This window comes from Callorhinus ursinus, unplaced genomic scaffold (assembly GCF_003265705.2).
Source record: "Callorhinus ursinus isolate GAN/ISIS: 27379988/994484 unplaced genomic scaffold, GSC_fseal_2.0 scaffold44, whole genome shotgun sequence".
Classification (NCBI taxonomy): Eukaryota; Metazoa; Chordata; class Mammalia; order Carnivora; family Otariidae; genus Callorhinus; species Callorhinus ursinus.
The window spans coordinates 2779824-2793629 of NW_027397106.1; the positions used below are offsets into that span (position 1 = coordinate 2779824).

The window sequence follows — 13806 nt, forward strand, 5'->3', positions numbered from 1 at the left end:
GAAGGGCATGATCCAGTGCTTGGGTTCAGAGTCCAAGACCTGGGAATCCAAAGAGAGGAACAGTTGAGAAACAGTGGGAGTGCCTGCCCTGTGAGCCTGAGAACCTGGGTGGGCAGGGGGCTCAGGACCCAGGCCTGCCCCAGGCCTGAATCCCCAGGCCTGGTCCTGCCCTGGGTAGGGTGTTCCCCGTGATGATTAGGGGGCAGGAAGACGGGCACTGGCCAGACATGCCATTGAGATGAACTCAACAGAGTGGTCTTTGATCTTCTCCGGCCAAGCCCAGTTCTTGGAAGGGATAAAAGTCAAGGAGAGTCTGGGACAGCTAGACTTGGAAGGCTCCTCATCCCTTTGACACTTGTGCTCCTCTCACTGGCACCGGCTCCCACCATGACCCAACGATCTTCTGTCACCATCAAGTCAGGAGGCGCTCGGAACTTTAGTGCTTCTTCGGCCAGCCTCCTCCCAGGCTGCCGGCCTAGCTTCAGCTCTGTCTCTGTGTCCCAGGGCGGGAAGAGCTTCGGGGGCAGCTTTGGGGGTGGCTTCGGGACCAGGAGCCTCCGCAGCTTTGGGGGTAGCAAGAGAATCTCCATCAGTGGAGGCTATCGCTGCAGCCGGGCCGGCAGTGGGGGTGCCAGCTATGGGCTGGGTCTCGGAGGCATGGGCTACAGAGCCGGGGGAGCCTTCGGGGGGTACGGATTTGGAGGCGGGATGATGTCTGGCTCCGGGGGCATCCAGGGGGTCACTGTCAACCAAAGCCTCCTGACCCCCCTCCACCTGGAGATTGATCCCTCCCTCCAGCGGGTGCGAAAGGAGGAAAAGGAGCAGATCAAGACCCTCAACAACAAGTTCGCCTCCTTCATTGACAAGGTGAGAGGCAAGAGGGGTCCCCACCGGGAAAGCAGCAGGTACCCGGGGTATCTCTGCTTTCTGTGCTTTTCTGAGGTCAAGTGGGACTTGCCCAAGACCTGCGATCCTGGGGGCTGGGAAGACTGCTGACCCAGTGAAGAAGGGAGCAGTTTCCCACCTTGTTGAGGTGGGAGCAAAAAAATGTTCATCTCCACACTCCAGAGCTATCTGACCTACTGAAAGGTCATTGCTCTTTTGGTGGATAGGGAATGTGTACTGGGCTTAAGGTTAGACAGCAAAAAGGGATCATTTTGTAGGCAAAGGAATGAAGGAATGAAAGGTTATGAGAAACAGGCTGGGGTCACCTTTCCCTGCAGTTAAAAGGGACAAATCCTCCTGCGGTGACCTCCCTGGTGACTTGGGTATGGTGGGGAAGCTGAGTGGTTGGCGAGGGGCCGGCTTTCCCACTTTTCTTCTGGCGAGAGCTGAGCTGTGACATCAGCCCTGAGTGCACCCTGAGGGAAGGCCTGTACTCCTAGGGATGTCCCCAGGTCCGGGGAAAGAAGCTATTCTATTTTATTCTACCACTGCTTCACACCTGAGCTGGTTGCTTTGTCCGGAAAGAACCAGTTCAAGGACCTGGCTTGTTCAGGCTCCATATATGGGACCTGGAAGGAAGAGTGCTGGACTCTTCCAACCCAGACTCTAGTGCTAGGAGAACATCCCCTAACTTCTTGGGCCTCGGTTGGATTGGACAGACTCTAAGGTGGCTCTGCAGGTCTAACAGGCTATGGAATGCCTCATCCAAGGGTCGCAGATCTTCCAATGCACCAGTCTAACCCCAGGGACTGTTGAGCCAGGGGTTCTTCCATTTGATCACCCGTGTCACCCCACTTGGCCTTGTATTTGCACCAACAGATGTGAGGTTCCCAGGAGACTGGCTCTGAGGGGAATAGGCAGGCCCTCCTTTGCTGGGTTCATCTGGAGGGGGCTGGAGGGGAAAGGGGGTGTGATAAGGAGGGACTTGAGGTCAGGCTTGCCCTCCTTCTGACAGCAGAGAAGAAAGGCGGGAAGGGCAAGAGGGGCATTTTTTTTTAATTTTATTTATTTATTTGACAGAGAGATAGAGAGCGAGCACAAGTAGGCAGAGCGGCAGGCAGAGAGAGAGGGAGAAGCAGGCTCCCTGCTGAGCAGAGAGCCCGATGCGGGGCTCGATCCCAGGACCCTGGGATCGTGACCTGAGCCGAAGGCAGACGCTTAACGACTGAGCCACCCAGGCGCCCCAAGAGGGGCATTTGTTAAAGGCCCTCTGGAGGCCCACTGCCATCGCCAAGGTGTTGGAGGCTCCTTTGTTCCTTCACTCTGAGGCCGTGTATCACTCCATGGACTCCCAAAGGAAGGACTTTGTGTAAGGAGAAAGGTTTCACATATTCCCAAGGCTGCCTCCCAGACGGAGGAGCAGATAGATGAGTGCAATTCAAGCGAACCAGACGAGTAGCACAAGACCACAGGGGACCTGAGAGAGCAGAAGGGGCTTGCCCAGGCCACACAGCTGGCCAGGGACATGGCTGGCATTGTGCCCAGGTCCCCCAACGTGACTTTAGAGTGACCCATTTCAGCGTTCCTGGACTGCATGGGCAACTGAGTTCAGATTCTAGATCTAGAGAAATCACGTAGGAAAGAAAATGGACAGACTACATTTTCTGCCAAGAACCTCCTGCCCATTTAATGGAAATCGAAATCCCGACCAGTAAGGTGATGGTAGAGAGTTATTTCCTTCAGCTACTGCACATCAGTACGGTTTGGTGGATGCAGATGGTCTCCAGCCCCTCTGGTCCTGGTCCTCCTTACTTCTCCCACCTCCGCACCAAGCCGCCGCCTGTCTCCCAGGCCCATTGCACCCACATTTGGGTGGCTATCTACGTTGCAGGATCCTTCCAGGGTAAGGACCAGGAGGAGCCTGCCACCTGGACTCCAAGCTCCTGGAGGGCCTCCCTGCACTGTTGGGGCGCCCTATGTTACAGAGCTCTCCGGGAGGCTGCTACAGGGCAGCCCTCACAGTCTCTCCCCTCTGGCCGGGGCAGGTGCGGTTCCTGGAGCAGCAGAACAAGGTCCTGGAGACCAAATGGAGCCTCCTGCGGGAGCATAAAACCACCAGGGCCAACATCGAGCCCATGTTTGAAGCCTACATCAGCAGCCTGAGGCGGCAGCTGGACTGCCTGGGTGGCGAGCGGACGCGGCTGGAGACGGAGTTGAAGAACATGCAGGACGTGGTGGAAGACTTCAAGAACAAGTGAGTAAACACTCAGCCGGATGCCCCAAGGGTCCTGGGGAGGCCCCGCTCTCTGCAAGCGTCCAGTCCAGGGAGGCAGTAGGACGCACCCTCAGGGCAGCGAGGCGGAATCAGAAAAAGACCTGGGGCCCTGTGGCCAAGAATGTTGAGGCTTTGGGGAGGGGTGGGGCTGGAGATGATGATGATGACTGGCACGGGCGCAAAGAGCAGGGTTTGCACGACCACCGTATAAACTCTGCAGATGGGGACAGTAAGGATCAGAGACAGGCTCTGACTTAGCCAGTGTTGTGCAGGTGGCAACTCATGAGTTAAGAATGAAACCCATAGACTCCCGCTGTCACATTTGTTCAACTCAGCCCCATTGCTAACTTACACGACGTGCGCACACTCACCCCAACCCTGGCCAAGGCCGGGAACAAAGCAAAAGGAGACAGATTTGAGGCCTTCTCCATGGAACCACACACACACACACACACACACACACACACACACACACACACACACACGCACAGAGCCCACTAAACATGATAGCATGCTCGTGCCTATGGATTCAAGCAGCTTCTTATTTTTATTGTTTTAATTTATTTCTAATGCTCTTGGTCCAAACAAAATAAGTGACTTGATGGGGAGTTTTGGTTATAGTTGTATAATGTAATGAGAATTCAGGTCTGAGTTGAGTTTAAATGGTAGCCACCACCCACCTGTGGCTGTTTAAATTTAAATTAATTAAAGTTAAATAAAACTTAAATTTTAGCTCCTCAGTCACACTAGCCACACTTCAAGTGCTCAGTTGCCATATGTGGATAATGGGTCCCAGAGTGGATGCAGATACAGTGCATTTCCATCATCACAGAAAGTTCTCTTGCACAACACTATAGAATCTAGAGTCAGTGGATTTAGAATCTTGGCTCACCTACTTACTAACTGAACGACCTCTGACTCTCTGAACCCTAGTTCCTTTGTCTGCTAAAGGGGATATTAATAGTGCCCACCTCGTAGGGGTTGGGAATATCATATCAAAGCTTGCATGTGAAATACTTGGTAGGGTGTCCAGTGCCTGGCATATAGTAAGTTGTTAATAAGCGTTAGCTATCTTTATTATAGGGATGATTAGGTGTGTAGTGATGCAGACACAGGCAAGAGAAACAAGTGCAGATGGATAATTTAGAACATGTATGCAACATGAAGTAACAGTGTTTCAGTCCAAGAAGGCTTCCTGGAGGAGGAGACCAAAGCTCAAGGTGGAGAAAGAAAGAGGCACAGGGGAGGAGGATGGGGTCATTTGTTGAAGAGTGTGTCCTGGTTAATGGACAGTGATGTTCCTGTGACAGGGCCCTGACGAGGCCCAGGCAGGGGGAGGGCCTGTGAGCTGGAAAACACAGAAGGTGAGGACAGTTGCATGGAGTTAGGTGAAGAGAAGATGTTCAGATTTCATTAAAAGGCAGCATGGGGAAGCAATAGGGAAAACGACATCCACTCTGGAGAAGGTACAGTGCTGAACATTCAGCGGCGGGAATGAGCTTTTCTCAGATCCTACTGGACAGTGGAAGCAACGTAAAAGCGAGGCGATCCCACATACACTTAGTGCGGGGGAGTACTTGTGGTTTTAAAAAAATAATGACACGCCATTCAGAGATGAGAGAGAGCCTCTGAGAGGTTAAGTGACCTGCCCTAGGTTACTCAGCTGGGAGATGGAAGAGACAAAGCCCAAACCCCAACTGCCCAGAGCTGCTAAGAGGGTGGGGCTCACTGAGGCTTAGGAGGGCTGGGAAGGAAATGGGTTACCTAGAGCAGAGGGAAAGCTTCCTTCCCAGAGCTCAGTGAGCAAGGGGGCACCTCCACGTGCTGCCCCTGGAGGGGCAGGAGGGGAGAGGGGCTGCTGTCTAGGGGCAAATTGAAAAATGGGAAGCCTGGGCGGGTGGGGGAGGGAGGGCCCCTATTAGCTTGAGGACCGCTCCCTCTCCGTGGTTCAGTCCAGCTAAGCAAGGCAACATGAGGGTGCCACAGGGTGGTGGAGCCACCCTGGCCTCCTTGCACCCAGGTGCAAGGCCTGGGGCTGTCTGCCTTGGGCCAGACTACCCCTCTGTTCCTCCTTTCTGTTTGGCTTAGGGCAATAGCAGGGGGTAAAAAGGGAAGCCTGCTGACCCCTTTATGGAAACGTCAGCACTCTACAGAGCAAAGCCTCAAGAAAGACAACCTCAGAAGGAATGAGGGGTGGTTCTGCTTTACTGTTGTTTTGGGCTTGAGTTGTATTTGGACAGAAGTGGTTGTGTGATTGACTTGGGATGGGGACACATGTGTAGTGGGAGAGCTATGCTCCAGTAGCTCACTCTGCATGGCTGTTCTGGAGACCCACACCGCCTACCCACCTACAGCCCCCCTGTTAGACCTCATTCCCAGAACCCTGCTCCTAACACCCATCCACTTCTCTGTATTGATTTATGATCAGCATACAATATGATACTCGTTTCAAGCTTACAACATACTGATTCCATATTTTTATATATTACAAAGTGACCACCTTGACAACCCCCTTCGTGATCCTTCCCGCAGGTATGAAGAAGAAATCAACAGGCGCACAGTGGCAGAGAATGAATTTGTGGTGCTCAAGAAGGTGAGGGGACAGAGCTGCTCCCTCCTGGCTCCCAGGCCCAAGGCGCCCCTTCTGGCAGTGACACCCCTGAAACCAGCGGCCTCGCAACTTTTAATTCACGTAGCTAATCTTTGAAGCAGGTTTTACTTTACAAGTGAGAAAACTCAGGCTCAGGCAGGTTAAGTAAGTGACCCAACGTTACCCAGAAAATCAGAAATGAGTCAGGACCCGGGACTCCAGAGTCCCCGCTATAAATCACGACACCAGCCCCTCTCCGTGTGGAGTCCCTGCAGGGAGAAACAAGCAAAATGGGCCCTGTGCAGAGCTAAGGCTCCAGGACATCAAGTCAGGCTCAAGAGGACCAGGGCAGGACAGGGATTGGCTCCACGGAGTGGTGGGCCTTCCTGCTCAGCAGGGGCAGGCAGAGGGAGGGGAAACTAGCTGGTGGAGGGAAATAGGAATCAGAATAGCAGTGTGTGCAGCGCAGAAGGGGGCCGAGAGTGTGAGGAGGAGGGCCTGGGGAGAGTCTGGGAGAGCCCAGAGGCAGCCGAGGCCCACAGGCCCAGGATGGGGTTGACCTCACCACATGCAGGTGACCCAAGATCTGTCGATGTGGCACCAGCTGGGGAGCGGGTGAGCATTCCCTGAGAGCCCTGGTCCCCACATAGTCTTCGCCATCCTGCAAGTTCCACTCCAGAGCCTGGAACAAAGAAATGCCCTCATCCCTGGGCGCTGACGTTCTCCAGCCTAACGCTCAGCCAGAGGGGCTGGCTGCCCCGCCAAGGATGGGCCTCAGAGTGACAGCATGTTCTGTGCCCAGGACGTGGACGCTGCCTACATGAACAAGGTGGAGCTGGAGGCCAAGGTGGATGCCTTAATTGATGAAATCAACTTCCTGAGAGCTTTCTACAATGCGGTAAGCAGTGTCAGGGGCTGGGGGCCTGGGCTGGGTACACAGGCTGCAGGCTCCTTCCCTCGTCTCCTCTCTGCTCCCTAGCCCGTCTCCAGGTTGGAATTCATGGAGCAGATGCTGTTTTCCCTACCGAGGAACAAAACAAGGCTCCCTGGAGCAGCTGGGCGGTCAGGCAAGAAATTCAAACTTGACCACTTGGACCACGCATGTGCTGGTGGTCAGACAAAAAACCTGCCTGTCAATGAATTGCACATGCTCTCCCGAGACGTAGCTGAGCATCCTGGCTCATCCAGCCCAGCTCAAATTTACCAGCTACTCTTCCTAGAGAGGCTGCAGAATGATGCAATTTCACAAACCAAGCGGCAATTAGTGAGCCCTCGGGTGCTTCTAGAAGCACCCAGCACAAATACCTGGTTCTCCTGAGGACATGTATCATCGTGCACTTCCGTATGCCAGACACCGTCCTCGGGGCTGCAAGGGCAGTGCTGAGCAGACACAACAAAGCCCCTAAGCTCTTGGAGCTTCTATTACAGTGGAGAACACAGGTGGCACAGGGAGGATTGAATAACTACACCATTTCAGGCATAGTAGGGCTGATGGAGAGAAACAAGGAACGGTGGCAGGCAGGAGGTGGGTGATATCTGATGAGAAACGGGAAGAACTGAGGATCCAGGAATGCCAGGAGGAGGTCAAGGTGGCTGGAGGCAAGCGAGTGAGGTAGAGTGGTCGAGATGGGGTGCGGGGTGCACTGTGTGCCTCCAGGTAGGCCTGGTAAGGACAGGTGATATGCCCGTGCACTGCATATGTTTGGTGCCCAACAGAAGTGGGTCATGTTCCAGGAGCAGGAACATGGGATCCATGGCTTTGGACAGGTGCAGTGACCACCCTGCTGCCCACATAGGGCAAAAAGACATCATTTTTCTCTGCTTGTTCACTGCAATGCTGACAACTGCAAGCATGTGGCCTGAGACCAAACCCCCCCCACCGCCCAGGTTAGGTCAGCTACCAGGAAAACTATGTGGGAAAAACATATTGCAAAACAACAACAAAATAATAACTGCTTGAAGCAGCAAATGCATGAACCAATTATTAATAAACAAAGGAGAGGAATATTTTTTACTAGATTTGTGCTGTGGACCAGGGATTCTCAAATTTTAAAGTGCATCAGAATCTTCTAGACTGCTTGTCAAAACACCAGTTCTGATTCAGTGAATCTAGGGTAGAAGCCAAAAAGTTGCGTTTCAAGCAAGTTCCCAGGTGATGCTGCTGCTGCTGGTCTCAGGATCCCATCTTGGGAACCGCCATCTTAGATGATTCTGGAAAGTGATCATTAACAAATTAATTGTGGTTTACTGTTTCAAAAACCGTGTTATGTAGACATGAATTGATTTAATCCTTGCAGAAAGCCTGTGAAACAGTGCTAGGACCAGCCCCTCTGAGACTCAGAGAAGTGATCTAACCCTCTTGGCAGATTCCAGACTCGAATGCTTTGTTCCGGTGCCCTTTCTGCGGTCTTGAGCTGATTTCCTTTTCCCATCCCTGAGGAGCAGGGAGGAGCCACGTTGGGCAACAGGACTGAGACCAAGCAGAGCTTTCTGGCTCCTTCTGACTCAGTTTTCGGTCACAAGAGGATTTCTTTATTTGGTGTGAAAGGCTGTGTTTTCTCAGAACATGAGCCAGCCCGCCACTGACAGGTCCCCGCAAGGTGCACTCCCTTGACAGTGGGAGTGACTTCTGGAGGAGGCCAGCTGGAGTTCCCCGTGTGGCTTCTCCCTGCGCGCAGATGAGGTGACAGTCAAGCCCGAGTGTAAACTCAGTGACCTCCCTAATGTCCTTCCCAGCCCTTCAGGCCTATACAAGATGCTGCATCCCAACAGTACAAGTGAGGTCCTCAATGTCATGGTCTGTTTCCCGGGCCTGGACACTGTCTCCCAACACACACACACACACCCTGCTTCAGCTCTTCCGTTTGGGCCCCCTCACAGGAGCTGGCTCAGCTTCAGGCCCAGATCTCAGAAACCTCTGTGGTGCTGTCCATGGACAACAACCGCAAGCTGGACCTGGACAGCATCATCTCTGAGGTCAAGGCCCAGTACGAGGACATCACCAACCGCAGCCGGGCTGAGGCCGAGTCCTGGTACCAGACCAAGGTGAGGCGTCAAGGTCAAGTCCAGGAAACAATCTTAGAGAACTGGGATTTCAAAGGCAAATTAGGTAAGAGCTTGTTCTGTCAGGTGTCCCAGTCTGATGGGGTCAAAGGGATGAGTTCAGCCTGGGGCTTACCCTCTATCGGGAGCACCCCTCAGGCAGCACCATCGGGACCTGGGGGAGCAACCAGATGAAGGCAGGAGGTGGTCAATCCTCTGCAAGGGGGAGGATGGACGCATCTCCAATGCTCTATAGAAGCCAACAAGGGACTGCTGGACAGCACCAGCTAGCAGGAACCAGAGAGGGAAGGTAGGAATAAGAGCAAGGCTCAGCCTCCTGGATCCAGAGAAGGGAGGTGCAGCTGGTGGTGGCCAAGGGGCTGGGACCAAAGGCTCGACATGGGCCACACAATGAGATTTTCCAGGTTAGAGAGCAAACACTCTGAGCAGGGGAGCCACAAATATGAAAGAGCTTAAAAATCCGAGACTGACAGGCACCCTGTGTGCTGCTGAGCTTGTGAGGATACCTGATGTGGGGGGGGGGAGGATGAGAGACCAGACACAGGACGGGTCCAGCTGTGGGGTGGGGCCTGCAGGCATGGAGAGCGAGGGGCAGAGCCAAGGGACAGTGCAGATGGAATCTGATGGAAAGCAGCAGTGGGGGCAAAGGGAGGCACTTCCAAGCAGCACCCTGGAAGCCTGTTGGGCCCTGGGAAGCCACGGCCACCTCTCCTCTGGCCTGACCATCCCCTTCCCCCAGTATGAGGAGCTGCAGCAGTCTGCTGGCCGGCATGGGGATGACCTCCGCACCACCAAGATGGAGATCTCCGAGCTGAACCGCGTGATGCAGAGACTGCGCTCCGAGATTGATAACCTGAAGAAGCAGGTAGGGCTGAGCTCCCAGCAGACATCCCATCCATGCCCCTGCCCACCGGCAGACCTGGGCCTGGTCCCAACTCGGCCCCTGCAGAGAGAAGCCTCCCCCGATGAGTGACCATCCAGGAATGTAACTGTGCGGTCTCCCGCCCCACCAGGGAAGTCGGAACCTTCATTCTGAGATCTACCCAGCAGCTGCTCCTCGAGGGAAGGGTCTGTCCTCCAGGGGCATACAAGGCAAAACTATGCAGAGAAGCGTGGCATCAGAAAGGACTCTCCCAAAATCATTTTCTCCGTTACGGCTAAGCCTCAAATTAACCAAGAAGGACAGCGGTTAATCTTATTTTTAAAGATGATGAAGCTCCAATCTCCTTTGCTTGAAATCCATTTCAGGAAATTCTCCCATATTTTTAACCTTAAATGCACATCTTACTGCATTCTCTGTGGGCGACCTCACAAACTCCTTTTTTCCCCAGAGAGTGCGCCACGCTCCAGAACGCCATCGCCAATGCCGAGCAGCGCGGGGAGCTGGCCCTCAGGGACGCCAAGCACAAGCTGGCCGAGCTGGAGGACGCCCTGCAGAAGGCCAAGCAGGACATGGCCCGGCAGCTGCGCGAGTACCAGGAGCTCATGAACGTCAAGCTGGCCCTGGACATCGAGATCGCCACCTACCGCAAGCTGCTGGAGGGCGAGGAGGGCAGGTGGGGGGCCTTCCCCGACCATGGCTGCTCAAGTACCATGGCTCCCACCGTGGCTCAAACAGATGCCACTAGAGCACCCACGCCACAGACACCAAGAGCCCCCGAGTGTCAGGCCCCAGATAGAAATTCCAAAGGCAGAAACAAGGTTAAGATGCAGCTGCTCCCCAGAGGCACCCTGCAGTCTCAGCCTCTCCCATCGTTGCTGCTGGACCTGGGGCAGAGGGTCAGGGTGACAGTGTCAGGCAGAGGTGGCACATGACTACCTGGAAGGCCATAAGCAGGGCCATTCCTGCCCAGCCCCCAGGCCACACCGGGGAAGGGCCTCAGGGGCTCCATGTTTGCCCAGAGATGCCTACAGTCTGAATGTCCCTCTCCACCTAGTGAATGCGCATCCCTCTCCACCTAGTGAACACGCATCCCTCTCCCCGTTTCTCTATGTATTTTGATTTGGTCTCTCTTCTAGATTTCCCCCCCACAGATTCATATTAGCTAGATGAACAAAAGGCTTGCTAAGCACAGGCCTGGCACACAGTAAGCACTCTGTGCTGATAGCTGCAATGCAAGAGCCCTGGGCTCTTCAACTTCTCAGCAAATGAAATGTCTCTCTCTCTCCACCCACCCCCTCCCCCCCCGCAACAGACTCACTGGGGAAGGCGTCGGACCCGTGAACATCTGTGAGTAAATGTCTTGGGAAAATAGAAAAGTGGGCATCAAAACAGAAGCAATAGCATCACTAACAAAGAATTGGTGATAGATATGGGCGGGGATGTCATTAAGACCCTCCTAAGAGCTCTGTGGAGACCCCCTCTTCTTTGGCCTTTCCCTTTTGTGGACTCAAAAGAAACTTGTGGTGAGACCTCACCACCCAGGACCAGTCCTGGTGGGGTCCCCTGTCCACAGGAAGGACTCCACTCTGGCCCCCAGAGGACCCCAGTCACAGGACAGGACAACATACAGAGTGATGGGTCCGCAGCCTGAACGCGATTCCTTAGCTAGTTCTGGCAGGATTCAAACTCACACAACTAACAAGAGGTTAGTAAACTGGTTAAAAGGAAACAATCGTATCTAGAATTGAAGCAAATTAATGGAACAAGTAGAGCATGGCTCGGCCTCAGCTCACAGAGGGGAGAGCAGGAAGAATCATCTCTCGGAATGACCCCGCAGGGGGAGGGATGTTCAGGCAGTGGTGAGTCCTGGGCATGAGATGGAGAGTCTCCTTAGTCCCATGGTGGCTCAGAGCACACGAGGGAGGCCAGAAACCCAGGATGGGGGAGGGCTTGAAACCAGTTGATAAAAGGAATAAGAATGCTTCAGCTGGAGAACTGGACAGAGAGGGGAGGTCAATGAGGCATCTTCAAATGTTTGACAGGCTGTGAGGAGCTGCGTCCCATGGTAGTGAGCTCCCCCTCACTGAACGTATTTGAGCGGGTACTATAAACCATTGCCTTTTGGTGATGTGTCAGAGGTGATTGCAATTGGGGGAGGTTCACCCAGATGGCCTTAGGACCTCTTCCAGTATGGGAGCCTACGCTCCTGCCCAGGACACGAGGCATCACGCCCCGTCCGGTATGAGAGCCCTGTGCAGCTGAGGAACAGACACAGCAGGTGTGACCCCGGGCTTGCACCTTGATGTCTCTGTACCTCCATTTTCCCTCTGGGAAGTGGAGGTCGTTCCAGTAATGGTGTCCTCTCAGGACTGTTGAGATCAACATGGTCACAGCTGTGAAAGAGCTTTGAAGAGTGCGATGTCCCATATAGACACTCACGCTGAGGCAGCAAGTCCATGCCCACCCTCTCTGACCCTGGCCCCTGGCCCCAGGAGATTCCTGTTCCCTGAGGAAGTCCTGCGGGAGGGGGCCCTCCTTGGCCTAGAGCCAGGGAGGGGGGCTCCCAGGGATCTGGGGGAGCCTGCTAGCGGTACCCTGTGCCTTCTCTCCACAGCCGTGGTCTCCTCCAGCGGGGACACAGGCTACAGCTCAGGTGGTGGCCTCTGCCTGGCCAGAGGCAGCGGCTGCAGCTGCAGCCTGGGCTACGGCTCCGGGGGTGGCTTCAGTTCCACCAGCGGCCGCAGCATGGGCGGCAGCAGCTCCAGCGTGCGCATCATCTCCAAGACGTCGTCCACCAAGAAGAGTTACAGGAGCTAAAGGGCCCCGCCCACCTCGGCTGCGCCCCCCTCCAGTCTCCCCCAATCCCCAGCCCTAAGGCCTGCCGCTTTGCTGTCACCTTGTCCATCCCTCGGCCTCCAGACGGGTCCCCACAGACGTACCCCCCCTTGCTCCTTATCCCAGGGCCCTCCAGGGTCTCCAGGCATCCACTCCAACTAATGCCCACTCAACTGCTCTGTGCCAAGACCTGGGCTAGGACTTAGCCCGTCAGCAGCTTCCAGAGCAGGGGTGCAGTAGGGTCTTCCTCTTCCCACCGGAGCCAGATCCACGGCACCCACCGTCCTTTATGGGGGAGGGGGGAGCTTAGAATTGACCTTGGTGCCCCCAGAGAAGTTGCGTGTAGTCTAGGCCAGAGTTCCCACGCGCGGGCTCTCTCACTGCAAACAGGACCCTTTCCTGCAGGCCCCCTCCGACCAGGGAAGGCTGCCAACCCAACAGTCATGTTGTGTCCTCACTTCCTTCTGTCTTGTCCCCTGCCAGGCCCCCAGCCACTTCCCCTGACAATTCCCACCACCAGAATATTGGAATACGAAATCAACACCCTTCAAAATATGACCAAGTCGCTTATTCATACTAGAATAGAATGATTTTATCAAGAACGCAAAAGTTCTCCATGGCCTGGGGCTACGTGCCATGATAGTTCATGGCCGACTTCCTTTCACATCTGCCTCGTTTAAGCCAATCTTAGAATTAGCGTCCCACACAGAGCTGCCCTGCTGCTGAGCGGGAGGGGGGCAGGCTCAGGCCAGGCGTGGGAAGGCGGCCGGGCAGCAGAGGCACCAGGCAGAGGAGCCCAATCAGCCTGTGTTAGAATGGCCCTGGGAGAATCCTCCCGCAGAACAATCCTCCAGGCTCAGGAGTCTCTCTCCTTGCTCTGTGGTAGCCATGTCTCTTTTCTGGAAAGTTCTCTTTCCTTCTTACCTTGCTCTTTCCCCCCTCCCTCCTTGTTCTCCTCCATCGCCGCCACCCCGTGTGTCTCCTCTCTCCACCCCTCCCCTTTGCTCCTTCATTTCTCTCTTTTCTTCTTCTCCCACTCATCTGTTTGGCAACATATCCCCTGCTGCCTTTCTCCTGACCTTTCTTTTTCTATCTCCCTGTCTCTGACACGTCGGCAGTGCGGCTTTGTCCGTGCCCCAGGCCTGGCTAGAACTGACACTCTTAAGGCAGTCCGCCAAACCCCCTGCCCCACAGGGAAGGCCTAAGAGGGCAGACTCGGGAGAGAGGCAGTCCTTCCTCCAGCATTTTTCCTCACCCTCAGAGGATGCTTGCTCG

The 13806-nt window shown here is 54.7% G+C and overlaps 1 protein-coding gene across 1 annotated transcript; it reads left to right on the forward strand.

The window, feature by feature from the left end:
* The first annotated feature begins 387 nt into the window (after positions 1-387).
* Positions 388-12513, forward strand: LOC112832136 (keratin, type II cytoskeletal 6A-like). The gene is made up of 9 exons (XM_025882640.1): positions 388-867; positions 2931-3139; positions 5693-5753; positions 6553-6648; positions 8631-8795; positions 9553-9678; positions 10149-10369; positions 11009-11043; positions 12311-12513. Exons 1-9 carry the CDS (start codon positions 388-390, stop codon positions 12511-12513), a joined length of 1596 nt encoding a protein of 531 aa, XP_025738425.1.
* The last annotated feature ends 1293 nt before the right edge of the window (positions 12514-13806 follow it).